Genomic DNA, 24,089 nt, shown 5'->3' with positions numbered 1-24,089 from the left:
ACTGTGTGGTCAGAAACACCCAGAAGATACTGGCTGGCGCGGAGCGGCAGAGGGACAGGCATGGGGGTCGAGTTCAGAGATGCCGCCACACCAGGCCCAGGAATCAAGGCCCCCAGCAAGTGCCCAAGAACACCCCCAGTAGCTCTGGCCCTGGCTGACGTCTCCTCCGGCCAGCACCCCAGCCCTACACAATGCCAGGAGGGACCCTCTGCCACACCCCTCCTGCCCCTGCCGTTTCCCGTGGGGGGTGAGGGGCCAGCAGGGAGAAGCCTGCACATCCCACAGGCTGGGGCAGGGTGGAGGCCCCACATGGAAGAGGGAAGTTTCTTACAGCCTGGGAGGAACAGCAGAGATAAAAATAAAGCACCAAATTGCCTCCTGAAGTCGTGGTTGGGGCGCGAACCCACCCAAGCCACAGGCAGGACGAGATCTGCACAAGGCGGCCCAGGCAGTGGCGGGGGTGGGGGTTGGGCAGGCTCAGGACCTGACCCCATGGGCGCAGTGACATCTGGAGCAGAGGTCTCAGCCTCTGACGTCTGGAGACTTGCAGGTGTCGGCTGCCCCGTGCCTTACAGGGCATCTCCAGCCACACTCCCACACTCCTCCCACTGTTGTCGGCAGGACCCCAGCTGGGACAACCAGAAATCTCTCCACATGTGGCCAGGTGCCGTACCTCAGGGGACCCCCCCTGCCCCGGTGGAATAAGTTGGAGCAAGGGCCGTGTGGTGCCCGGTCAGCAGACAACTCCAGAAGCGTGGGTCTGTGGCTTCCGCGCAAGCCGGGCGCTCACACCTCCTGGAATCCCCGGCCAGCACCTCTGCTCCGGACAGAGCCTTGTCTCCAGAAGGCAGAGCAGCACCCGGACGCTCCTCTCGCCCACAGCGGGAGGGCGGAGGGAGCCACAGGACAGTCACTGCGACACCGCTGGGAGGAGACACAGGTACCCAGCGGCCAAGGGCGCCACCGGCAGACAGAGGCCCTGCTGAGAGGCCAGATGGGGCGAGGCCACGCTTGGTACCAACAGGTCACAGTCCTCTCCACCCCGGAAGGCTCCACCGCTGGGCCCTGGCGCCTCTGCCCCGACCCCGCAACCCCCAGATAGGGAAACCAAGACCCAGGAAGGGTGCCTGGGACCCCAGTTGGGGGCCTTCCAGGGGCTCCCTGTGTCCTGTCAGGTGACTGGGCTGGCAGGGTGCTCTGGCTGTCCTGGACCTCAGCCCTGACCCCAGGGGCGCTGGGAGCCCAACTGCTGACCCCTGGCAGCCACATGAGGAAGAAGGCCTGCAAACTCACTGTGTCAGGTCCCTCCCAGGTCATGGCCACTTCACCCTCCTCCGCCCCACCTAGCACTTGCTTGGGCGGTGTCCCCTGACCGACAGGGACAGACAGGCCCAGCAGTTAGAAGCCTGCTAACCTAGCTGGCTGGCTGCCATGCACAGGGCAGGGGCCTACCCAGCACCCTAAAAGAATGTGCGGTGAGCAGCACAACCAAGAAACTGCAGGGAAACCCCTGCTCCCCCCACGACCTGCCTGATGTGCACAGAACGCGACCCCCACTCCCAGACACCTGTCTCTAACAAGGCAAGACCTCCCCACAGCCCCGGGAGAAGTGGCGGAGCCCTGAACGGGTTGTAGGGATCCAGGGAGAACGCCAGCGTCCTGAGAGCCTCTAGCGGCCAGCCCAGGAGAGACGCACCGCTTCTCCTCGCCTCTGAGCGCCCTCAGGGAGCCAGGCAGAGGCTGAGAAGAGCCTGTGCCACACTCGGGACCCTCTGGCCCAGCCCTCCTGCCGGCAGCCCAGCCCTCGCCCAGCCTGGATGCGGTGGTCCACGGGCTCACGCTAAGTCTCCACGGTTTCTCCAGCTCCACAGACAGCACCACTTTCTCAGCCACCCCCAACCCTGCCAGCCGTCCCTTCCTGAGCAGCCCCCACTCAGGGTCTCGTGAGGCAGCAGAGGCCAAGGAAGACCAGGGGTCCCCAGCCAGCCCTAGTGGAGCAGCACAGCTCGGAGAGCCACGGGAGGCCCAGGTCTGGGGGGACTACAGGGTCCCATCCATCATCTCTGGGGGCAGAGCCTGCCCCCCCCCCCGGTCTTCCCCATGAGGCCCTCCCTGTCCCCTCCCAACTTAACCACACTCCCAACTCAGTCTGGGCACCCCCTGCCCCCCAGCATTGGCCCCTGGTACTTCTGCTACCCGTGTGTGAGGAGTCTGCCTCCCACAGCAGAAGACAAGTGCGTAGAGGGCAGGACTGGGCCTCTGTCTGCAGCTAGATAGGGAGACTGTCACTCCTGCTTGGCACCAGGACAAGGGCCCTCTTGGGGAAGGGACCCCGATCCGCACCCTGGAGCCCTTGTGCCTCCAAGAAAACCAGAGGCCGCACCAGCATCAACGCAAGATCGCTCCCGCTAGGCAGCAGGGGGACCAGGTCCCCGGGGACAGCTAAGTCCTGAACATTTATTAGTGGGTCACGGGCAGCAACGGGGTGGGGCGGGGCAGCACTGCACTCATTGGCTCTTCAGGTAGATCTTGGGGGTCTGCCAGCCTGCAGGGGCCTCCTTCAGGCCTGCCTTCAGCCAGATGCGCCTCAGGTCTCTCTCGAACTTGATCTGCAAGGGAGGGGCCGCCGATGGGTCTGTGGCTGGGCCTGCGGCAGGTCACCCTGTGCGGCGGCCTTGCGCCACCCGAGGCTGAGAGCCCCACACCCCATGCTTACCTGCTTGCGTTTCAGGCGTCCTTCCCGCACCTTCCGCCGCAGGAACCGGGTCCTCTTGACCAGCTTCCGGTACTTGTGGTGGTTCATCTTCCGCCGGCGAATCTTCAGCACGTTCTTGCACTGCACCCCCGCTGCGTCTGAGACCTCCACCCCCTGCGCGGCCCCTTCCCCCACTGGGCCGGGGGGACACTCACAGAGCAGGGATGGAGCCGCGGGCCCCGCGGCCCTGGCAGCTAGGCTGGGTAGGAGGCAGTGCGCGGTCAGCCAGCTCTCCAGAGGACGGACGGACATCTTCCTGGGGACCAGCATCTCCTCAAGCTCCAGCGGGAGCCCCTTGCGGGGGCCGGAGGCAAGTCCACTAGGGGCCGTGGGCTGGGCGCTGCAGCAGGGCACCCCCGACACAGCCCCGGGCCCTCCGCGACCTGCAGGAAGCAAGACGGCACAGGCACCGGCCACGCACCGAGGCTCGAGCGCGGCCAATCCTGCCTGGGGGACCGGGCAGCAGAGCCGTGTCCCCGCCGGACCTGAGGCTGATGCTCTCAGGCCCGGACTTCCCCTTTGTGCTCCTTGGACGTTCGCGAGGAGTCCGCGCGGCCAGGTCGCTGCCCCCAGCCGGTGAGGCCCGGCCAGCTGCGGGCCGCTGGGATTACTCAGCCCACAGTCCGCCGGCCGCCCTGCCCCCACGGGGCGTCTTACCTGCCCGAGGAACAGCCCTCAGCAGCCGAGAAGCCAGGCGCACCAGGGACATGGTGGCGGGGGGCGGGGGGCGGCCGGGGCTCCGCGTGGCTGGAACACAGGCGCGCGCGGGGGTCACGCGGGAGTGGCCGGGGGCGCGTGCAGCAGCCCCGGGGAGGCCAGGACTCCCGCAGCCCATCCCGCTCGTCCCCCTCGTCCCCCTCTCCTACCCCGGCCGGCCCCAGCCCCGCCCGGCCGCCCGCCGACCCTCCCCAGACCTAAGCCGGGGGCCTGAAACTGACCGCTCCGCCGCCCAGTGCAGGCACTTCCGGTCCGTCCCCAAACCGGCCCCCGGTCCCGCGTGCGGCCGCCCGGCGCGACCCACTCCCGGCGCCCCCTGGCGCCCTCACGGGGTCGGACTGCGCGTCGGCGCGGGAGCCGCGGGCCCCGGAAAGCAGCCGTTTCCGGCCGGAGGAGCGGCCCGCCCCGCCCACAGCCCTAGGCGCGGCCTCTCCCTCGAGGCGTCCAGAGAACTACATTTCCCACAAACCTAGGGGATACCCCGTGCGCCTGCGCGGCCCGACCTCCGGGGCGAGCGGAAGTGGCGTTGGCCCCCGCGGCGGAAGTAGAGGTCTCGGGGCAACGAAGCGGCCGGGGCTGGTGCTGCACGGGGCAGGGGAGGAGTCCCTCCGGAGGGGCCGGTGGTGCGCGGAGGACACAGGCCGTGCGGAAGCCGGCGAGCCCCGTCCTGTGCCGTGGGGGGTGCAGACCCGGAAACCGCAGGCAGATCCGGTGCGGCTCCCCTGGGCGCCCCCGCCCTCGGTCTGGCTGAGTTTGCGGGGACAGTGGACGCTTCTGCCCCGGGGCCTTCCGGGAGCTGCAGCCCGGGCTCCCAAGTAAAGGGATCTGCTAAGGCGGCCACGAGCCCCCTGGACGGCAGGTGCTGGGCCGCGCTGATCCGCCCACCCCCTCCCCAGCACCCACCCAGGGGCGCCCCCCCGCCCAGGGCAGCTTGCCGCTGTCCCTCGCAGCCGCTCTGGCCTCTCCCAACCCTCCCTCCTTGCCCCCCAGGAAGCAGCCTGGGTCCCAGCGCAGGCTCCGAGAGCAGCCGCACAGCTCCGTGCAGACCCCAACACTTCAATGAGCTCAGAGGCCGCGGTGCAGACCGGCCACGACAACGGGGCTGCAGGCCGGGCACAGAACCAGCAAGCAGGACAACAAAGCACACACTCTGGAACGTCCAAGTGTCCTGAGTAGAGAGAATTGTTTATTTAACCACGTAAAATGCATATATAGGAAACGTCTCTATTTGGGAGCTGGTGGCCTGCACGCAGCATCGCACAGATAAAAATATACGACTTTCAACACAGATCTAAATACCTTCACATTTTAAAAATCAGAATTCTCTACACAAGTTTTAAGCTGACAGAATTCAAGTTCTGAGCTCTCATGTATAGCTTTCACTTGTAGTAAACACATGTTTATTTACAGGGTGAATGAAGAAGGGGCGATTAAGGCCATTTTCTCACTGCGAAACACTGCAAAATATGTACATAAGTACAACCTAATATAGGCAAAGGTTCTAAAAGTCATTTTCTTGGTTTGACGTAATTGAGTATTGGGAGTGAAGACACCGCCTGTCGTTAGCACCAAGCCACACCACCGGGATGCACACATCTGCTTCCTCAGGGCTGCTGCTGGGGCCCTGTGCCGGCACGACGAGGGCGCACGCGGTGCCCAGGCCGGCCTAAAGGGCACCTCGCCGGCCTCTTGATTCCATCTCCAAATTCACCGCAAGGTCCAGAGTCAACATCCATTTCCAAAGAGCTGCACCACAGGGCCAGTCATGCCACAGTGCACACACCAAGGGTCAAAGGGCAGCGCTCCGGGAGCCCGGTGCCTCACCTCCGATGCCTGCTGTGCCCAGGGTGATCCCGCTCGTAGCGATGGCTTGTTCGCTCGTAAGACCGAGAACGCTCCCTGCGCTGATCTCTATAGTAATGACTTTTCTTCTTATACTTCCCGGAATTATCTGCCCGCTCCCGGGAGCGGCTTCGAGAGCGAGAGGAGCTCCGACTCCGGGACTTGTGTGGCTTCTGGGTGGGGTACTTGCAGTCCTTAGACTTCCGGTAGCTCCTCACCTTGGAGCCTTTGTAGGGAGCGCCTCTGTGCGCCTGTCTCGGTGGGGAGTCACTCCTGCTCCGTGACCGGCTCTGCGACTTGGACCCGCCAGACGTGGAGCCGCTGTCACTTTTCCTGTGAGGAAGGACAGCACCACGACAGTGACCACTCACTCCAACCACCCCAGAGTCAGGAGGGACCTTCCTGTGAGGGGCAGCCATGCTGGGGAAAACATCCCTTGTCAGGGGCAGGCGCCCCCCACCCCCCGCAACCCGAGTAGCTCGTACCTCCTCTTAGGAGAAGCAGATCGTGACGGGGACCTTGAGTAGCTCTGCTCTCGACTCCCGCTCCGACTTCGACTCCCTCGCCCCTTTGGCAAGCTACAAACAAATGATGGGAGCAGTTACAGGCTTCAAGTCTCTCCAGCCAACCCCAAAGGCCTACTGGGGCGCTTGGGTACTCACCCATTCACTGGGCTGTCAGCCTTGACCTTCTTCACACCCTCCATTTTCCTCTTGGCATTCTTCACAGAGATTGGGGAAGGCTTGTTTCCTTTACTTTCTTTGGGGGATTCTGCTAGAATCAAATACAAGTTAAAACCTAACAAGAAAATGTTCAGATAGAAAACACATTAGCAGATCAAGGTAATACTAGGTCTATGGGACTTACAGAGACTCCCCGTTCCCAGCCTGGGACTCAGAAGCTAAACATACCCCCAAAAGACACAGAAAAAGCCACCTGTCTCACTTTACCTCAGGGATTGGAGACGTACATCATGCTTAACTCTACTATGACCTATGACCTGAAGACACAATCTACTACCCCAGATTTATAAAATTTTCATCAGAAGACAAGTTAATCAGGTGGGCATTTTGGAAAGCCTGTCCATGTCCCTTGCTAATGAAAATGTTAAAACAAGGGGTGCCTGGCTGGCTCACTTGGTGGAGCATGCAACTCTTGATTGCTCAGGATTTTAAGTCTGAGCTCCACACTGGTTGTAGAGATTACTTAAAAAAATAAAATCTTGGGGCACGTGGGTAGCTCAGATGGTTAAGTGTCTACCTTCAGCTAGGGTCATGATCTCAGGGGTCCTGGTATCAAGCCCCACATTGGGCTCCCTGCTCAGTGGGGAGTCTGCTTCTCCCTCTCCCCCCTAACTCATACACACGCACTCGTTCTCTCTCTCTCAAATGAATAAATACAATCTAAAAAAGAAACCTTTAAAAAAAAAAAAAAAAGAGAAAGACAATATAAAAACGATCCAAACTCCTTTAGGAGGACCCCTCTCACTTCAAAAATCAACAGATGTCCACTGGGGACCCTGGTGTCTGCAGAGTGCTCAGGCCAGCAGCGGACACAGTTCCAAGAGAAGCCTGGAGGACAGGAGGCCCACACCCCCTCACACTCACCCAGCTTGGGGGCGGGTGAGAACCCTGAAGTGCTGTCCAGAACCCGGGTGCCGGCAGGCAGCAGGCCCTTGGCTTGGGCCTTGGCCTCTTCAATGGCGTGCCTTCTCTTCTCAACTTCACTTTCCAGGTGTGTCAGATCAACCTACGGGAGTGAAAATCCGAAACAATTCAGAGCCAGCTGCTTCTAACGAAATACAAATGTGTATGTTACACAAAAACAACACAGAACCTTTTTCCGAGTGTAAAGCTGCAGGATTTTCAGGCAGATCTCTTGAATTTCTTCTTCAGTTGCTCCAAACAGAAGAAACCAATGGGGACGATTGGGCAGAGGGATCTGTGAACACAAACACTATCCTCGTGAACACCTTCCTGCGTGGCCAACAAGACGGCAATAAAAAATACGCCTTGCTGGTCACCAAGAGACAGGCTTTTTCTTGGCATACGTGAGCATAATCTGAAAAACACTACACAGAAGTTGTCTGGAGGCTGGAGAAAGCAGTAGACCAGGACCCCCTGCGGGAGCACAACACTGACCTCCAGCGTCCGGGCAGCAAGGTAAATGCAGGCACAGGCGATGCTCTCAGGCTGGAACCTCACGAAGACATCTGTGCGGAGGCTGTCATTCATGTAATTCCTGAAAACCAAATGCAGGAAAGACTGCAACGCCCCGGGCACCCCCAGGACACCCGTGTGCGCCAACTAGATACAATCACTACTCTACGTGGTCTACTCCTAGGCTCAGAGCTACACAGTCCTGTGAGGCTCAGGATTCCTGGAGAGACATTCTAGATGCTTTTTGTGAGTATAGGACAGGAAAACAGGGAAATTACTGGGAAAAAAAAGTCTAAAAAGCTGGCTGAATGTCAGACAACACATGTTGCTATGAAAGAGAACCGACTTTAACTTTACTTTTCCCTCAGCTTCTGGCTTTTCTCGTGCAAAGCACAATGCCTCAGAGAGAAAATGTCTACTGTAGTGGCTGAAATGTACTTGATGAAAGAAATCTAAATGCAAAATCCATAGTGCAGAGAAACATGCAAACTCAAATGAATGGGCTGAGCAGGCAGCCTGCGAGGGCTCTTCTGTGACAAGCCGTCCTCTTGCGTCCCTTTTTCCTTGAAGAGGCGCTCAGGGCCTGGCCCTTCTCCTTCCATGAGTGAGTCCTCTTGGAAAGGGAAAACACCCCTGGGCGCATGGGAACATCAGGCAGAAGAAGGCTCAATGCCCAAAGGGAAGTCCTCTTCTCAGGCTTATCAAAGAACCGTTTCCAAATTGTCCCATTTCAATAACGAGTCTTAAAATGAACATTCATAAAATCAGACAAAAGCAACAAAACACTAGAAGTTTCATCATAATCAATACATTTCAGAAACATTATGGTACTTTAGAAGATACAAAAATACAAAACATTTGCATTTTTTCAAGTTTAACGATTTTAAAATTGGCTACATTGTCAACATTTTCCTTTAGATATTATTTGTCTAGGATTTAATAGCCCAAAATCAGGCTCTCATATTAATTTCATCAATATTGCAAAAACAACAGATTAATTCCATGAGAAAACAGTCCAACAAATGATACATTTGCTGCTCCTAACACACCCCACTACCGCAACCCTTAGCGTGAGGCCACGCCCACAGGGTAGCCGAGTCCCACTGTGGGATCTGACTGGATCCACCCCCACCCCACCCTGGTAACTCTGCCCTAAGCCCTGGAGAAGGTGACACGCAAACCCACTCGGATTTCTCTGTGATATATTCGACATATGCCAACGAGGGGCCCCTGGCTCTGGAAGCTCTTGCTCCAGGCCTCAAGAGGTAATCAAGGAAAAGACCTACACAACGGCACCAAGGCCGCAGGTCTCAGGTCATCGCAAAGTGAACAGTTGAAACACTTCGTGAACAGAAGCGTCAGTAACTTCCTTGGCTCTAATAGATTCTTAGCACTCAAACAGTGATAACATTAACTTCTAAATCGTAAAAACAAAACAAAGTCCTTGAAATGTGTATTTAAACTTATTGCTTATCTAAGTTACAATATGAAGTGTCCATGAAAAAATTTAAAGATGCACACCTTTTACTAGAATGCGTCAACGCTTAGCTGCTGAGAAGAGCAACTTTAGGACTTCCAGGAATAATGACATGACCCCATACTGAAGATAAAACTTAGCCAGGGCATGTCATTCAGTCTGAATTCCCATCAGCCAATTCTTGTAGCTTTCCATAGAATTTTTATTTATTTATTTTTTTTTAGAGAAAGGTACTGCATCTTTATTGCACAGGAACAGCAGTTTCAAAGGGACAAAATTCAAGTCAAGACAGTTAACTCTAATCAATACAATTACCAAAGCACGACAGAGGATTAACAAGAAGCACAACCGTCAGAGAACCACAGCAGCAGTCGGCCAGCACTATACTATCGTGCGCGTACCACCATCTAGAGCCAGCCTTCGGTGGAGAGCCTGCACGGGATTGGCTGAGGACGGCCGCTGTCCCTGCACCAAAGCGCTTGGACAGTAGAGGAGAAGTCTTAGTCACTTACCCTCAGAGGCTACCCTTTGATTGAAAGAGTACAGAAAAGAAAAGTCAAAATAGGTTCTCTGTTATATACGGCATAGCACCAGACAATTCAGGCAGCAAAAACATGACCCTTTACAGACTTAACTCCGTGGAAGGAAACTCACAAACACCCAGCACTATTACTTCAGTCCCCAGATAAACTCTGTCCTAACCCTTTCTCTCACGGGATCCTCTTTAACAAGAGGCAGTCAGAAGCAACTTCCAAGGAGACACAAGACCACTACACGGACGTTGGCACCTGTGGGAGAGATCCCGACGTGCCAAGTCAAGAGCCCTCAAAGGGAAGCCCAGGGAAAGCTCTCCTGGAAGGCTGGACGGTGGGGGGCGCCTTACCGCCGGACCAGTGCCTGATGTTTTGGGAGGCTGATTAGAATTTACACAGCAGGAACACTGGGCACTCGGACAACTCCAGCCCACAACTGAGTCATGGGACCGACTACCCACTGCCCAAGTGCCTCAAATCAACATATTCCTGCACTGCCCTTGCTGGTCTCATAAAACAAGGAAGGTCAACTCACCATGAGGTCTGGACCAGGTGCTGGTTACGCTCACACTCTAACACCTGAAGATACATAACGATTATCTGGAAGATACAGGTCAGGCAGTTATTACCAAGAACCTTGAGAACCCAAAATCCAGATCTCGAAAGCATCCATGCAGTAACTATGAGCCTTAGGCTAGATCCCGGGGGGTGGCTCCTGGTCATACGCCCGGTGCACAGTTCAGCTGGAGGGGAGTTTTTGCTGACAGACCCCGCTACCTTCTTTCGAACCCAGGCTGCACCCACAGCAAAGGCGGCTGGACCTTTCATGGCTATCCCAAGGCTGATTCTCATTCTCATCTTCGACATAAGTTTCCACCACTGAGATCAGCTTGTCCTAAATATCTCTGTACCCTAATCACCACCTTACACAAAACATGTTATGATGGTACTTCCGGCAAATAAAAAAAAAGCTCTAAGTCTATAGTAACTTATCAAGAATTTAAATTAATGCCAGAAAATCAAACAAGCGAGAGACAAAAGTTAGGAAGAAATCCAACAATAAAAAGGGAATAAAAGCAAAGGTGTAAATTCCAATCTTTTTTTCTTTTTTTTTTTAAGAGGTTTATGGGGGCGCCTGGGTGGCTCAGTGGGTTAAGCCTCTGCCTTCGGCTCAGGTCATGATCTCAGGGTCCTTGGATTGAGCCCCGCATCGGGCTCTCTGTTCAGCAGGGAGTCTGCTTCCTCCTCTCTCTGACTGCCTCTCTGCCTACTTGTGAGCTCTGTCTGTCAAATGAATAAATAAAATCTTTAAAAAAACAAATAAAAGAGATTTATGTGTCGCATAGGAGGGTCCCGTGGCACTGGCCAGCAGCCATGCTCCTCAACTGCCGTGTGCGGCAAAGCTGCTTCAGTTTGTCCCCAAATACAGGGTTCAGAAGCCTTCCAATTCCCCCCAAAGAGAAAATACGGCTACCACTTTAGCAGCTTCAGAAAATGAGGTGTTGAGAAAGGGGAACATAAACGGACAGATTCCATTTTTACAAACTCACCACTGTTTTTTCTGAATGCTCAAACTTACAAGACACCACTTCCAAACTCTTGCAAACGTACAGTTAACGTTAACAGGGAGTTGAAGACCACTAACGAACAAGAAACCGGCTTCAGACTTGGATATACACCGGAAACCCAGGCCCGGAGCACACTCACGCTCTGCAGAGCTTTCACTCTGGGTGAGAACTGCGCGGCCACATACCCACCTTGTGAGGGTGCTTCACGTGGACACAGAAACCCAGCTCTTTGAGGACTCGTCTTTCTGCCTTTATAATCTGATTCTTCAAGTTAACGTAATCTTGATCCAACGGCAGAGGCACAGGTTTCCTACACAGACAAAGCACACGTCCCTGAGAGTCAAGTAAGACAACGCCTCTCGCAGCCCAATTACCTCCCGGTGGTGAAATGCACCGCGACCGCCACCGCACAGATCCAGAGCGACTTCCTCAAACCCGGGCGCCCACCCGCTCTTCTCCACACGGTCCCTCCCGCGCGGCAGGTCCGGGCTGTGCGCCTCTCCGGTCCGCGGCCCCCGCTCACGACCCACGCGCGCACTCCGAGTGGAAGGCAGGAGCCGCCGCGAGCTCTACTCCGCGAAGCCCGTCCCTCCGTGCGGGTCAGGCTGTCCGGGCAGCGGCTGCCGACCGGGGCGGCTGGGCTGGAGACGCCGCCCGCTGTCCCGACTGCGAAGCGGACCGCATGTAAGTCCGGGGCGCGCGGCTGCACGTCCCAAGACCGTCCTCGCGGCGAAGCACCATCCGGCCCGAAACGGTGCGGGGCTGCGAACCCAGCTGCAGGTCAGCGGCGGGCGTCACCGCGACGGACACTCACTTCTTCTCCCGCAGGTGCCGCAGGCGATGAAACACGTTGATGACGTCCCGGATCCGCCGCGGAGCCTCCTCGATCTTGGAGGCCAGGTGCACGCACGCCATGGACACGTGCTGGAACGCAAGCACCGCACGCGCGTGGGCCCTCCGGCCGCGCCCGACACCGCCCTGCGTCCGGCGCGCGGGGACCCCCGCCCGCAAAGCCGGCAGCCGGGGCTCCCGCCGCACCCCCGCGAGGCCGGAGAAGCCCTACCTCCATGGAGTGCTTCACGAAAGACTTGGTGTAGAAGAACCGCTGGAACAGCACCTGCCCGGTGGCCATCGCCACCTGCCGAAGAGCAGCGCCGCCGTCACCGCCGAGCGCACGACCGAGAGCCTCGCGGGGCAGCCGCTCGCTCCGCGCGACGGACAGAGCCGGACGCCGACGGCCAGCAGCCCTCAGAGGCTCTTCGCGCCCCGCCTCGCCCCCAAGGACAGCAGCGGCGAAACCCGGGGCCGGGGGCGGCGCTGGCCCGGACCCCACCGCCAACAAAGGGCCCCGCTCGCCTCCCCCGGCGCCGGCGCGGCGGTTACCTCGACCCGAGGCTCGCGGCCGCGCCCTCACCTGCGGCAGGCGGAGCAGGATGCCGGCCGCCTGGATGAGCTCGCAGCCCACCACGCGGAGGTCGGTCTCCGTGTCGGTGTCGAGGCCACTCGACATGGACGGCGTGAAGCGGAGCTTGTCGTCCGGCAGGAGGCAGTTCTCCAAGGTGATGAGCACCCCGGAGTACAGCCGGTCCCCGATCAGCATCCCCTGCGACGCGGGGGCTGCGCCCCCCGAGCCCGGAGTGCAGGCCGCTGCGGCGGGGACCGCCGGGCCCGGAGCCCCGGCCGCGACCGTCGCCGCCGCCGCCGCCATTTTGTGCCGCCGACTCCCCTTCGGGCTCCTTCCCGGCAGGGCGGCTCCTCGCGACGCACTACGGCCGCGACCGCCCCGCCCCCCCGCCTGCCATTGGTTCGTTCTGCGGGCGTCCCGGCGCCGCCTTGCCGCAATTGGCTGGGCGACCTACCCGTCAGCGTCGCGGCTGACGTCGACGCCGTAGCTCAGAGCGGGCGGGGGCGGGCCCGTTACCCAGAGGGCCCCGCGGCGCCCGGATGGTCCCGAGGGCCACAGCCCGACCCGGAAACATTACCGCGGGAGCCTGCCCCGGGCGCCCTTAGACTCCGGCCTGCTCGGTACGGTAGGGTCCGGATCTGCGAGGGCGCGCGCGGGAGCTGGCGGAGGTCGCAGGCCTGCCCGGGGGTGGCTGCGAGCGCGACACGGTGGGCGCGCGCCGGTGAGTCGTCCCCCGCCCGCGTCAACGACGAGCCGATCGCCTGCGCCCGTCCGCGGCTGCGGGCGTGGCCACTCGTCTCCGGTCCTCACTGAGCCCGCGCTTCGGGGGGCGGATGCTCACACGGGGCTCCTGAAGTTCTCGCCTCGAGAGCGGAGTCCGCAGGGGAAGAGGAGGCGGCGCTGCATTCGGGGTTTCGGCAAAGCCTGGGAAAGGCAGCGGCGGCCCCCGGGACGGAGGGGCGGGGAGGGAAGCCTTCGGAGGAAGCCCTCGCGATCGCTCAGCAGTTCACCGGGAAGGCTCGGGGGCTTCCTCCCGGAACCCACGGCAGGGCTGCCCTTGCGTCCGTACCGGAGCCCGGGCCGCGGGATGTGCGCGGCTGTGCGCTGAGCCCCAGCTTTCACCGGGACCACCCACCCACCTCACGTGTGGGTGAGGGGAGAGCTTGGGCGAGGGGCGGCGGGGTGGGCTACGCGGAGAGGAGATTCCGGGGGGAAGCCTGGGCGGGGCAGGTGCGGACACCTGGAGAGGTGACGGCCGGCGCTCCGCTCCGAGCCGCCGCTTTCACCCCCGGTGAAATCTGCCTGCAGTTCATAGAGGGCCAACCAACACCCGACCTCGCTTCCTCTCCAGAGGCATAGAGCCCCATCTCCCTCCCCCCGGCTCTCCGATCCAGATGTGCCCGCTCTGCGGATCGAACAGCTCCCGGTTCGGGGAAGGAGGAACACTCGCTCGTCAGCAAGCAGCTAGCTTCTCGCTGGCCCCGCCTAGGTTGTTCTGCCAACCCCTAAGCAGTGGCCAGAAGAGGGAAAAGGGGATGGCCGTAGCCGGTTGGAGCCAGGCCGAGCACCCAGGCTTACCTGAAGGAAAACCTGGCCGTGACGCTGGAAGGGGGGTGGGTGCTGGGAGCAGCGCAGGGTGGTTTATCACATCGTGGTTGGTTTTTTTTTGAGGTGGATGGAAGAGAGGCAGCAGCTTATTGTACAGAGCTCCGTCCCACACACCAAAGGAGTCTGGTGTCCTCCACCCTGGTGTGTACGCAGAACCCGCGTACGTGGTAAACAGGGCGCCCTGAGCACCTTGTACCCATAGCCAGGCACTAAACTAGGTGCAGTCAGGGACAATGAGCAAGACCTCCATATGGTGCTCATCACTGGAGTGACAGGAGCCCGGAGGAGGGCCCTGTAAGGGGGGCAGTACAGTAATTGGAGCCTGGAAAGATGTTGGCTTGCAGGAGGATGAAGAAGGGACAGATTCAAGAGGTCACCAAGTGGTAGGTGGTCAGCATTTCATTGGGTCTCCACGGGTCTGGTGGTGGGTCTTGAGTCCACAACAGGAACCCAGAATGACTTCCAGGGGACTACTAGCAAAGGATGGGGGACCCGGCATGGGCTGTTAGGAATGGGAGGGGGGAAGGTGGGCACTCATTTCGGGTAGGCAGGCGCATGTTGCCGGATAGATGGAGACACCGACCGCTACCATGGGCCTCAAGAACTTACCTGGGGCCCAGGGTGCGTGTGAAAGCGCAGAGCAGAGGCAGACAGTGCAGTGAGAGGGAGGAGGGGAGGAAGTCCATGGTCTTTAGAGGTCAAGGGCTGACTCTATCTGTGGGTTTTGGTTCCAGGTGGCTTTGGCGAGAGTACCCGGGCATGCTGGGACCAGAGCTGGCCAGAGGGGGAACAGAGCCAAGCTGGAGGGAGCTCAGTGTACATGCGAGAGAAGCTGAGGGTAAAAACAGCTCACCAGTGGAAGGGACCTGGACCCGAGCAGGGATGGACACCCCAGCTAGGCAGCAGGCAGAGACGGACGGACACGAGGGAGGCAGAGTTAGAGCTGCTGTGAATGAGCTTGTTGGGAGATCCTGGGCTTGACTCTGTGCTTCATGAAGTAGAGTATCTGGAGAAAGGACCCCAAACCCTTATGTGCAGACCCCCCCCCCCCCCGGGTGACGTGATGATCACCCAGGTGGACTGGAACCAGCACAGACACCCAGCCTGCTGCTCTTGCTGGCTTCAGTAGTGAGGCAGAAAGCAGAGAAATTGAAACTGGGACTCAGAGTGGCCCAAGAGCTGAGCACCGGGGTCCCTGCTGTAGCGTGGAGAACCAGGGGAGGGCTAGAAGGGTCGAAGACTCATAGGCAGGGCCACTGTGGGGTTGGGAGGCGTGGGCTCTGGACAAGCTCCCAGCACAGCCCTGAAGGGGGAGCCAGGGTCGAAGTTCAGAGATCTGGCTCCTGCTCTCCCAGCTGTAGACATGCTCAGCTGACCCCTCACCCTGGCAGTCTCCCCCCACCCCCACAGGGCACCCAGGGCATGTGCGTTTATGCCAGAGAACACAACTCAAAGCTCTGAATACCACACGAACTTTATTTGTACAATCTGTAAGATTTATAGATCTGTCACAGTGAGGGAAAAGGGGCTTTTCTCTTACACCCATTATTAAAATGTAAATTCGTAATTGGTGATAACACACACTGGTGACAAATGATTTTTAGCCCCTATTTTAATTACTGTGATGGGAAAAGAAAACTTCCTAAGACGCTCAGCTGCAAAGGGCAGGTGGTGTCGGAGGCCCCGTCAGTGATGCTGCACCACTCTGGAAAATACGCCTTCAGGCTCTTTCCCGTCCCCCAGCGCAGCAGCAAATCCTTCCTGTCGCCTTGTTTTGGCCAAAGCAGCCAAAGATTTAAAAGTCTTTGGTTCATAGATGGCCAGATCCGCAAGTACTTTCCTGTTGAGCTCCACCTGGCACTGGGAAGAATATCAGCCTGTGTCAGCATCAGAAATGTGTTTCTGTGAAAAGCAACAAGACTGAATGCAGCCAAGAGTCCTATGGTTTGAGTCAGCCAGAAGCATCTCTGCTGAGCACCCCTCCAGGGCAGTCTCTGCCCTCCTGGGACACATGGGCTCTCCGGGGAGGTGGAGAGCCTGTGGCAAATATATCAGCAGGACGCTGAAGGGAGACAAGGGAAAGGCATCCCGCAAGAGGTGACATCCCACGAGCAAGGATGCGGGCATCTGGTCCTGGGGGACCCTAAGAGCCTTGTTAGGGTCAACGTTCCATCATCAGTCACCCAGACAGAACTAGGACTGCTGGCCTGGGAAACCTTTAAGGCAGCTTCAAAGAGGAAATCACAATCCCCCTTGTAGAAACAACAAAACGAGATGCCGGCAGAGGAGTGAGGAACAAGAGCAGGTACTCTGGACTCTCACGAGGGAACGGCACCAGATCATCCATCAAGTAAAACTACATGTGACTTCCAAAAACGGATGAACGTGAAAAGCAAAAGGTAGGATGATCCTGCGAGTGAACCGTAACTGTGCAGGGGTGGTTCCTGCTCTACCACCTGGGGCAAGGCCTGCTCTTCAGAGCCTGGGGCTCCTGGGTACAATGATGCCGCCATGCATGAGGACACTGGCAAAGTACCAGACAGGACGTGGCACGGGCGAGGAGCACGACACCCGTTCCCCTTCTTAAGAAAAACTTAAAATGCACACAAAAGCAGAGGGATTCGCGTAAACACCAGATTCAACAATTTAACCAAAATTTTGTGACACATGCTTAATCTCTCCTGTCCAAGACAGTCGCCCTGTCTGAGTTTCACCTTCATCTGCTACCTCATCAGAAATCTTTCAGTGCAAAACTCTGAAATGACATTTTAAAGGTCAAGCCAAGTTTTCCGCCCCTTTTCTCTTGATGGGGAACAAGGGCTCATGTCCTGGTTAGGGCTCACTGCCCTATTTCCAATTCTGCTACCAGCGAGGCAAGGGCAAAGCGACTGTGATGGGTCCCTGAACCTGCCACAGCTCCACCTTGAGAACATGCCAAGGAGCCAACACTCCACAGCCTGTTGTACTGGACCGCTTTCAGTCGATTTCAACATCTCAACAAGACCACATCCTCAACCGTACCTTAATTAAATTGACAATGAATGCTGGGTACTTCAGGCCATGTTCCTGGGAGGCAGCTGTAATTCGATGAATCCAGAGCTGAAAGAAGAAAACCTAGATGTGCATTATGTCCACACCTCCCGGCAAAGGTTCCGAGTCAAGTAAAAGTCAAGCTCTTTTTTGCAAAAGCAAACAGAACGGTCAGTGATTTCTCTCCATGCACACTAGCCTTCAGTACAGTTAGCAAAGTTGATGCCCTTCATTCAAATGCCCTCTGCCTTCTAAATAAGTAGGAAAATCACATGCCTTAAAGCATTTCTCAGACCCTGAGAATATAAAAGTGGGCAAAAGACTCTGTGGCCGACAGTTCAGTGCAGAAAGGACCCAAGTGGATGAAGCAGAGCAGCCACTGAGACCAGCGCAACCAGGTGGGGATGGAAAACTTGAGGTGGACGCTTCGCACGGTCTTGACGGGAAAGTGGGAGGGGAGGGGAGGCATCATGAGAACCTTCCTGGCAAGGAGTAGGAGGGTAAGCTCAAGGCACAGCAAAAAGCCTGAAAACTGCACAGAAATCAAGAATAATCTGGGAGGGTAAGTCGGAGTGACACGGAAGCTTCTGAGTAGATGCGGTCTGTTAAACAAGGGGGTGCATTATGGGGGGCCTGATGGGCTCAGCTGGTGGAGCGTGCAACTCTGGAGGTTGTGCATTCAGACCTCACACTGTAGAGATGACTTTAAAAAATAAAATCTTAGAAGTAAGGGGTTGGACTCTTCAGCCATTATTTTCTCAATCTTAAGACAGTACTCAAGTCCCTTTTCTCCTTCAGGGGTTCTAAACGTTGGACACGCACGAGAATCAGAAGTTTGTTAAAACAGATTTCTAGCCGGCCCCTCCCCCCGCCGAGTTTCCGACTCAGTCGTGGGGCCCGAGAATCGGCATTGCTAATGCGCTCTCACCTGAGGCCGCAGTGGTACCGGGACCCCAGCCCACCCCGAGGTCCTCTGCTCCCAACAGCAGCAAACACGTGCTGCGGGACACTGCTCACAGGTCGTCCATGCGCGCGCGGGCCGACCAGACCCGGAGCGGCGCGGGGAGCTGCACCACCATGGAAGGCTTGAAGAACAGAGCTGGGAGGCAGAGGCCCCTCCTGCGCACGAGACCACCGTGCACAGGGACAGTTTCTCATGCGGTGACCCTGGTCGACAGGCAGTGAGGCATTTCTGACTTTAAAGGGTCAAAACTACGGCGCCTGCGTGGCTCAGTGGGGTAAGCGTCTGCCTTCCACTCAGGTCGTGACCCCAGGGTCCTGGGATCGAGCGCCACACCGAGCTCCCCGCTCAGCGAGAGCCTGCTCCCCTCTCCCTCTCCTGCTGCTCCCCTACTGTACTCCGCCAAGTAAATAAGTACGTATTTTTAAGGCGGGGTCAGATACCCCCCGTCCTTATTCGTTCGGCCGATGTTTGCACCCGAGGCCGGCGGGGGTCGCTTGCGTGAAGGGTGTGCACGGGAAGCCACCGCGGGCCGTCCGCGGAGCGGGCAGAACCGGCGGCGGTTTCGGACGTGAAGTGAGAGGACCAAGAGCTGGGGCTGGGGTTGGGGGAGACCACGGGAACCGAGGCGGTGCCGACGGAGAAGCCCTCCCCCGAGAGGGGGGCCGGAGCGGGTCGGGACCCGGGGGACGGGGGGTGGGAGCGGCCGTCGCGCTTACTGTCCTCATGTTCCTCTTCTTCAGTCTCCGCGCTTTTGTGCATTTCACAAACGCTCTGGTCACCGCCCGCACCGCCAGCCGGTAGCACCGGTTCTTCCTTCCGCGGAAGTGCTGGGTCAAGGGCGGGAGAGGAGGGTGGTCAGCGCGCCCCGCAGGCTCCGCGCCCCGTGTGCGGGCTCCGGGCCGGGGGGGGACGCGGGGGGACGCGGGGCGTGCGCGGCCGACTCACCCGCGCATGCCGCAGCACCTCCTGTACGCGCCAGCAGCGGTCAGTGAGCCGGCTCCGCAGCCAGAGCCGCGCGGTGAGGAACACCATGGCGCCCGCGGGCCGGCGGCTCCGCCCAGCCGCGCATGCGCCGCGCCGCCCGAGTGCATCCGGGTCAGCGGCCCGGCGGGGACTTCCGGGGTGAAGGGCGTTCTGGGCGGGGTTCCTTGCGCGGCTGCTCCGAGGCTTGGGGCTCGGTGGGCTGCGGCGGAGCGCCCTCCCCCCGCGCCGGCGGCTGGCTGCTCCTGCGGCGGCGGGGCTCGCAGTCTGGAGAGAGTCGCCGGTCCGGAGCGGTGGGTACGGCGAGGAAGATGGACGCCAACGGCCCTGCTCGTCCGGGACGCGCAGAGCGGGCGGGCCCGCCGACGGAAGCCGGCGGGAGGCGGGGTCCGCGGGCGGGGGGGCGGGGTCTGCGTGGGGGGGCCGCGGGGGTAGGGGGCGCGGCCGCCCGTGGGCGCGGGGTGCCGGCGGGGCGGGAAGGCTCTGCGGCTGTGCTGAGCCTGAGCGTGGGACGGTGCCGAGCACCCTGGAACCGTGCACTTGAAAATGGTCAGGGGGCGCCTGGGGGGCTCGGGTGAAGCCTCTGTCTTCGGCTCGGGTCCTGGTCTCAGCGTTCTGGGGTCACCCGCACCGGGCTCTCTGCTCAGCGGGGAACCTGCTCCCCCCGCCCCGTCCGCCTCTCTGCTGCTTGTGCTCTCTGTCTGTCAGATAAATAAATAAATCTTAGAAAAAGAAAGAAAAAGGAAATGATCAGGACGCGTGCTCACTTCAGCAGCACTTACCCGAAAACCGAATCCCTCAGATGGTAAAAAAATCTTAAAAGTAAGTAAAATATAAATGAGAGTCGCACACTCCACTGATTGAGCCAGCTAGGTGCCCTGTTGAATATCCTTTATTGGTCTCTTCCCTGTCTAGGATCATGTACTGCATTTAATTTTGATTTTGAGTTTAATTCTCTTAAAAAAAAAGATTTTATTTAACACAGAGAAATCACGGAGGCAGAGAGGCAGGTAGGGGGTCGGGGGAAGCAGGCTCTCCACTGAGCAGAGAGTCCGATGGGGGACTCGATCCCAGGACCCTGAGACCATGCCGTGAGCCGAAGGCAGAATCTAAACCCACGGAGCCACCCAGGCGCTCCAGTCCTCATTTTTTTCTTTCTTGATCCCAGCATTCTTGAAGGGTACAGATTAGTTATTTTGTAGGATGTCTGAATTTGAATCTGATGTTTCCTCATTAGAGTCTGGCTACACGTTTTTGGCAGAATACTACAGAAATTATCCTGTCCTTGTCGTGCAGAGTGTCCCAGCGTGGGTGCTGCAGCTTTGACCACTTGGTTCAAGGTTCTGTTTACCAGGCTTCTCCACCTTTTTTCTGCTTGTACGTCGTAAGTATCTTGCAGAGAAATGCTTTGTGCTCAGTAAGGATTTCCTGTAAGCGGACCCGGAGATGGAGGAGTGCGGAGGTACCTTGTTGAGACGGAGGAAGCAGGGGCACCAGGTGCTCCGTCTGCTGAGCATCTGCCTTCCGCTCAGGGGGTGATCTCTGGTCCAGGGATGGAGCTCAGCAGGGAGACTGCTTCTCCCTCTTCCTCTGCCTCTCCCCCTGCTTGTGGTCTGGATGCTCTCAGTGTCAAGTAAATAAAAGCTTTAAAAAAAGAGAGAGAGAGAGAGGAATCCGGATCAGACAGGGAGGGCCTCAGAGAGGATGCAGGTCAGAGAACACGTCAACCCAACATAGTAGTTGTGAGCAAACACTGCTATTAGGGATGCCTTGTGTTGAGTGGAAATGGGAGACCCCAGTAACTTGGCGTGCTCAGCCTGTGTCAGGGGCCACCAGGAGAAGCATACTGTCCACTGAGAGGTGCTGGGGCAGACTTGAACCTGAATGATGAGCGCAGTCTGGAACGGGGAAGCAGCACCCCTCCAGGGCCACCACGCTCTGAGACAACATACATATCCCATTTCTTGGCAAATCGGCATTCATTCGTTGATTTTCTGACCCCATCAATCTTCCCATATTTCTGGCATTTTGTCTGAAGAAGAGCTTTCTCTTTCGGGGGCACAGTTTAAGCAGTGTTCACGCGCAGTGAGTGCGGCGGTGAATGAAGAATGGGCCGAGGCACAGGCTGGTGTCTGTGTGGGTAGAGCGGCAGGCAGAGGAGCCGGCCAGTGCAGAGGACTAGGGCAGGAGCACACCCGGTGTGGTCAGGAACAGGAAAACAGCCAGTGTGGTGGGAGTGAGGCAGATGAGAGTCCCGTGGGCCGCTGAGCCTCAGAGACGGGTGCGTGCTGCATTCAGGCTTCCTCGCTACGTGGTGGCTTCAGGGCAGTCATTGCCTACACGGTGGCGATGTGATATGGGTGCCTTATGCCTTCTTGGCTCACCCTGGAGAGCCACACAGCGTCATTTCAGCAGCCCAAATAGTCACAAAAGTTCACTCAGTGTCGAGGGGCAGAGACACGGACTCCAGTTCCAGGTGGGAGTGTTAACATTACAAATAAAACTGCCACGAGCGCCCCGGCAGCTCAGCGGTGAAGCCTCTGCCTTCAGTTTGGGTCATGATCCCAGGGTCCTGGGGTCAAGCCCTGCATCGGGCCTCTCTGCTCAGCAGGGAGCCTGCTTCCCCCTCTCTCCCTCTCTCTCTGCCTACTTGTGATCTATCTCTCTGTCTGTCAAATAAATAAAATCTTTTTTAAAAATTTCTTTAAAAAATAAATAAATAAATAAAAATTTCTTTAAAATAAGAGAATTGCAATCCAGGACAAGCCAGCTTCTCCAATACCAGGAGAACAACCAAGGGAGGATTTTTATAAAGGAAAACAAGGAGTTGGGAGGGGGTGTTGCAAACAAAAAGTCAACTAGAGTAAACTGAGAGTTTGAAATATAGTGACTTCTTATAGGCTAAATTGTGGCTGTCTCTTTTATTAAAGATTTTTTATTTAAGAGAAAGGTCACAGCGGGGGTGGGGGTGAAAAGTAGGGGGGGTGGACAGTAGGGGATGGGGGACAAGTAGGCTTCCCCCTGAGCAGGGACCCGGATGTGGAGCTCCATCCCAGGACCCTGGCATCATGACCTGAGCCCAAGGCAGAGGCTTCACCGAGTGAACCACCCGGGTGCCCCTCTCTTTGGCTGGGCTGTGAAAGTCTCTCGCTGGCTGAATTATGGCTGTCTCCCATTGGACAGTCTCATTGGCTGGACTGTTGCTGGGCGGACAAGGAAAGCCTCTCTTCCTCCTGCTGGGGTCGTGGAAGTAACACCCGCTCGCAGAGTCCCTCTTCTCGTTGGGTCAGCGGTTGATGAGTGGTGGGGCCGGAGGGCGCCCTCTGCCCTGAGCCTCCCAGCTGCGTTGTATGAGGCTTCCTGTTACTGATCTTCAAAGGAGCCACATGGAGATCCCAGGTGGGAGCATGTGAGCTGGGTGAGGTCCCCGGGGCATCTGAGCAATACAGTGTCCCACATTTGGTTCTTCTTTCATGAAAGGAGGCAGTGGGCACATTCGGAGCGGGAGCGTGGTACCACCAACTTTTTAAATGAGCTGCTAGCTCCTGTTTTGGGAGGACTGGGGGGAGGCCAGGGCTCCGGCAGGGACACCCGTTGGGCTGGGAGCTGGCTGGACCGTGGCAACATTATGTTCCAGGTGAGGCCGACGGTGGTGTGGGCCACAGCAGACCCAGTGGAGGAGGTGAGAGGCACTTGGGTGCTGGGCGTGCCCTGAAGGTAGAGCCCATGGGCTGTGCCGGCCAGCCAGGTGTGGGGCCATCCTGCACGTCCGCAGACCGTTCTCGGCGAGGGCCCCAGAGATGTCGCTCCAGCCCTCACCTTTTCCCCTTGTCGTCCCCTCCGAGTCTGCTCTCCCCACGGAGTAAATGGTCTGTCACCAACCCCCGACTCAGGCCTCCGTCTCACTAGGAATCACTGTAACCCCTCGCACCTGGCCTCCCACGTCCAGCCCATCAACACGTCCAGGGGACTCTGCCCACACCATCAGCCTGGTTCTGCCCGCTTGTCCCAACCCCTGCTGCTAAGGTGCCGCCATCTCACCGGCTTCCCTGTCCCTCCTTCCGTCAGGAGCCATCCGCTGTGTGTTCGGCCAGTTCCAAGCAGACCAGACCATGCCACATTCACACAGACTCCTGCAAGGCTTCCTGTTACCCTGGGTGGAAATCCACGCATTCCCGTGGCCTGTGGGCCGTGTTGCTAATTTGGCACAACTCGTTTGGCTTCCTGCTCAGTGGGGAGCCTGCTTCTCCCTCTGCCTCCCTCTCTCTGTCTCTCAGGAATAAATAAATAAAATCTTTTTTTTTTAAATTTGGCAGAAGGCGCGCTTTTGAAAAATGAAACCCATCCCGTAAAGCTGTTCTCTCAGAAAAACTATGGTTTTCAGTTGAATATGGTGATTTTCTGTGAGGACCCGGAGGCGGGCCACAGGAGACGCCCGTTCCTGATTCAGTTGCGCCACGGCAGTTTTCACGTACAGAGATGGCTGAGCGAGGACAGGGAGAGGCTGACATCACCGAAGAACGTTCCTGACCACCTGCACTGCCTGCGAGGAGAGGACGCGCCGTGCAGAGAGGGACCGGTGTCCTCTGGAGCCAGAAGCAAGAAGGACCAAAAAGCTCGGGCCAGAGCCTCTGTTGGGGTCCCACAGGGAAGATAAGGCAGGGCAAGGGAAACAGCTTGTCTTGGCTTGTCCGAGAATCCCAGTGGTCCTTGGTGCATAGTGCCCGTCCCTGTCGTCTGGTACCTGACCTCAGATAATTTAGGATGGGGGAGGATCAGCTGGGTGTGTGAGGGAAGACGGCAGTTCCGAGAGCGGCCCTGCATCACGGGGGATGTGAACACCTGCGGCCGCCAGTTCAGCCCTGTGATAGAGATGCCAACACGGCACCTGGGGGCTCAATGGGTTGAGCAACTACCTTCGTTAGTCATGATCCCGGAGTCCTGGAATGGGGTCCCGCATCGGGCTCCCTGCTCGGCAGGGGGTCTGCTTCTCCCTCTAACCCTCTCCCCTCTCGGGCTCGCTCGCTCGCTCTCACACACACTCTCTCTC

At 58.0% G+C, this 24,089-nt stretch overlaps 4 protein-coding genes across 22 annotated transcripts; 1 reads left to right on the top strand and 3 right to left on the bottom strand.

Moving 5' to 3' along the window:
* Positions 1 to 2,429: 2,429 nt before the first annotated feature.
* On the bottom strand, positions 2,430 to 3,852 carry AURKAIP1 (aurora kinase A interacting protein 1). 3 transcript variants are annotated; one of them, XM_046023464.1, is made up of 4 exons: positions 3,694 to 3,852; positions 3,413 to 3,502; positions 2,717 to 3,138; positions 2,430 to 2,609 (listed from the first exon to the last, which is right to left on the bottom strand). In XM_046023464.1, exons 2-4 carry the CDS (start codon positions 3,462 to 3,464, stop codon positions 2,508 to 2,510), a joined length of 576 nt encoding a protein of 191 aa, XP_045879420.1. In that variant the 5' UTR covers positions 3,465 to 3,502; positions 3,694 to 3,852; the 3' UTR covers positions 2,430 to 2,507. The 3 variants fall into 3 exon arrangements, with proteins under 3 accessions (XP_045879420.1, XP_045879432.1, XP_045879414.1); XM_046023476.1 differs by having other exon boundaries at positions 3,670 to 3,843; XM_046023458.1 differs by lacking the exon at positions 3,694 to 3,852 and having other exon boundaries at positions 3,413 to 3,658.
* A 786-nt stretch (positions 3,853 to 4,638) lies between these two features.
* On the bottom strand, positions 4,639 to 12,797 carry CCNL2 (cyclin L2). 5 transcript variants are annotated; one of them, XM_046015669.1, is made up of 11 exons: positions 12,466 to 12,797; positions 12,115 to 12,189; positions 11,866 to 11,975; positions 11,241 to 11,361; positions 10,019 to 10,083; positions 7,456 to 7,555; positions 7,151 to 7,255; positions 6,922 to 7,063; positions 5,977 to 6,088; positions 5,800 to 5,892; positions 4,639 to 5,647 (listed from the first exon to the last, which is right to left on the bottom strand). In XM_046015669.1, exons 1-11 carry the CDS (start codon positions 12,757 to 12,759, stop codon positions 5,293 to 5,295), a joined length of 1,572 nt encoding a protein of 523 aa, XP_045871625.1. In that variant the 5' UTR covers positions 12,760 to 12,797; the 3' UTR covers positions 4,639 to 5,292. The 5 variants fall into 5 exon arrangements, with proteins under 5 accessions (XP_045871625.1, XP_045871632.1, XP_045871639.1 ...); XM_046015676.1 differs by having other exon boundaries at positions 5,977 to 6,085; XM_046015683.1 differs by lacking the exons at positions 11,241 to 11,361; positions 11,866 to 11,975; positions 12,115 to 12,189; positions 12,466 to 12,797 and adding an exon at positions 9,463 to 9,476 and having other exon boundaries at positions 10,019 to 10,597.
* A 2,748-nt stretch (positions 12,798 to 15,545) lies between these two features.
* Positions 15,546 to 19,139, bottom strand: MRPL20 (mitochondrial ribosomal protein L20). The gene is made up of 4 exons (XM_045981225.1): positions 19,004 to 19,139; positions 18,775 to 18,885; positions 17,086 to 17,163; positions 15,546 to 15,924 (listed from the first exon to the last, which is right to left on the bottom strand). Exons 1-4 carry the CDS (start codon positions 19,088 to 19,090, stop codon positions 15,751 to 15,753), a joined length of 450 nt encoding a protein of 149 aa, XP_045837181.1. The 5' UTR covers positions 19,091 to 19,139; the 3' UTR covers positions 15,546 to 15,750.
* Positions 17,171 to 24,047, top strand: LOC123926849. Of its 13 annotated transcripts, none has more exons than XR_006815324.1 (5): positions 19,196 to 19,332; positions 20,277 to 20,423; positions 22,223 to 22,438; positions 22,677 to 22,721; positions 22,949 to 23,339. XR_006815324.1 is itself a non-coding variant. In XM_045981156.1 (4 exons), exons 1-4 carry the CDS (start codon positions 19,126 to 19,128, stop codon positions 23,368 to 23,370), a joined length of 414 nt encoding a protein of 137 aa, XP_045837112.1. In that variant the 3' UTR covers positions 23,371 to 24,047. The 13 variants fall into 13 exon arrangements, 6 of the variants coding, with proteins under 6 accessions (XP_045837112.1, XP_045837094.1, XP_045837084.1 ...); XR_006815325.1 differs by having other exon boundaries at positions 23,108 to 23,338; XR_006815323.1 differs by lacking the exon at positions 19,196 to 19,332 and adding an exon at positions 17,171 to 18,469 and having other exon boundaries at positions 22,677 to 23,339.
* Positions 24,048 to 24,089: the final 42 nt, after the last annotated feature.

This window comes from Meles meles, chromosome 1 (genome assembly GCF_922984935.1).
Source record: "Meles meles chromosome 1, mMelMel3.1 paternal haplotype, whole genome shotgun sequence".
Classification (NCBI taxonomy): Eukaryota; Metazoa; Chordata; class Mammalia; order Carnivora; family Mustelidae; genus Meles; species Meles meles.
The sequence above is the reverse complement of the archived record's forward strand: the minus strand, read 5'-3'. Positions and strand labels throughout refer to the sequence as shown.

What these genes read in the sequence shown, in the direction of transcription:
- AURKAIP1 (XM_046023458.1), bottom strand. Translation starts at nt 3,590, where the DNA reads ATGGGCTGCGGGAGTCCTGGCCTCCCCGGGGCTGCTGCACGCGCCCCC. An exon ending in GAGGGCTGTTCCTCGGGCAG is followed by an intron (nt 3,139 to 3,412) that starts GTAAGACGCCCC and finishes TGCTTCCTGCAG; the next exon opens with GTCGCGGAGGGCCCGGGGCT. An exon ending in GACGCCTGAAACGCAAGCAG is followed by an intron (nt 2,610 to 2,716) that starts GTAAGCATGGGG and finishes CCTCCCTTGCAG; the next exon opens with ATCAAGTTCGAGAGAGACCT.
- CCNL2 (XM_046015669.1), bottom strand. Translation starts at nt 12,759, where the DNA reads ATGGCGGCGGCGGCGGCGACGGTCGCGGCCGGGGCTCCGGGCCCGGCG. An exon ending in ACGTGAAGCACCCTCACAAG is followed by an intron (nt 10,084 to 11,240) that starts GTGGGTATGTGG and finishes TGTATCTTCCAG; the next exon opens with ATAATCGTTATGTATCTTCA. An exon ending in TCTGCTTCTCCTAAGAGGAG is followed by an intron (nt 5,648 to 5,799) that starts GTACGAGCTACT and finishes CCTTCCTCACAG; the next exon opens with GAAAAGTGACAGCGGCTCCA.
- MRPL20 (XM_045981225.1), bottom strand. Translation starts at nt 19,090, where the DNA reads ATGGTGTTCCTCACCGCGCGGCTCTGGCTGCGGAGCCGGCTCACTGAC. An exon ending in AGGTGCTGCGGCATGCGCGG is followed by an intron (nt 18,886 to 19,003) that starts GTGAGTCGGCCG and finishes CCCTTGACCCAG; the next exon opens with CACTTCCGCGGAAGGAAGAA. An exon ending in TCATTGTCAATTTAATTAAG is followed by an intron (nt 15,925 to 17,085) that starts GTACGGTTGAGG and finishes TATTCTTCCCAG; the next exon opens with TGCCAGGTGGAGCTCAACAG.
- LOC123926849 (XM_045981128.1), top strand. Translation starts at nt 19,126, where the DNA reads ATGCGCCGCGCCGCCCGAGTGCATCCGGGTCAGCGGCCCGGCGGGGAC. An exon ending in CTTTTTTCTGCTTGTACGTC is followed by an intron (nt 20,424 to 22,676) that starts GTAAGTATCTTG and finishes ATTATGTTCCAG; the next exon opens with GTGAGGCCGACGGTGGTGTG. An exon ending in CAGCAGACCCAGTGGAGGAG is followed by an intron (nt 22,722 to 23,107) that starts GTGAGAGGCACT and finishes TCCTTCCGTCAG; the next exon opens with GAGCCATCCGCTGTGTGTTC.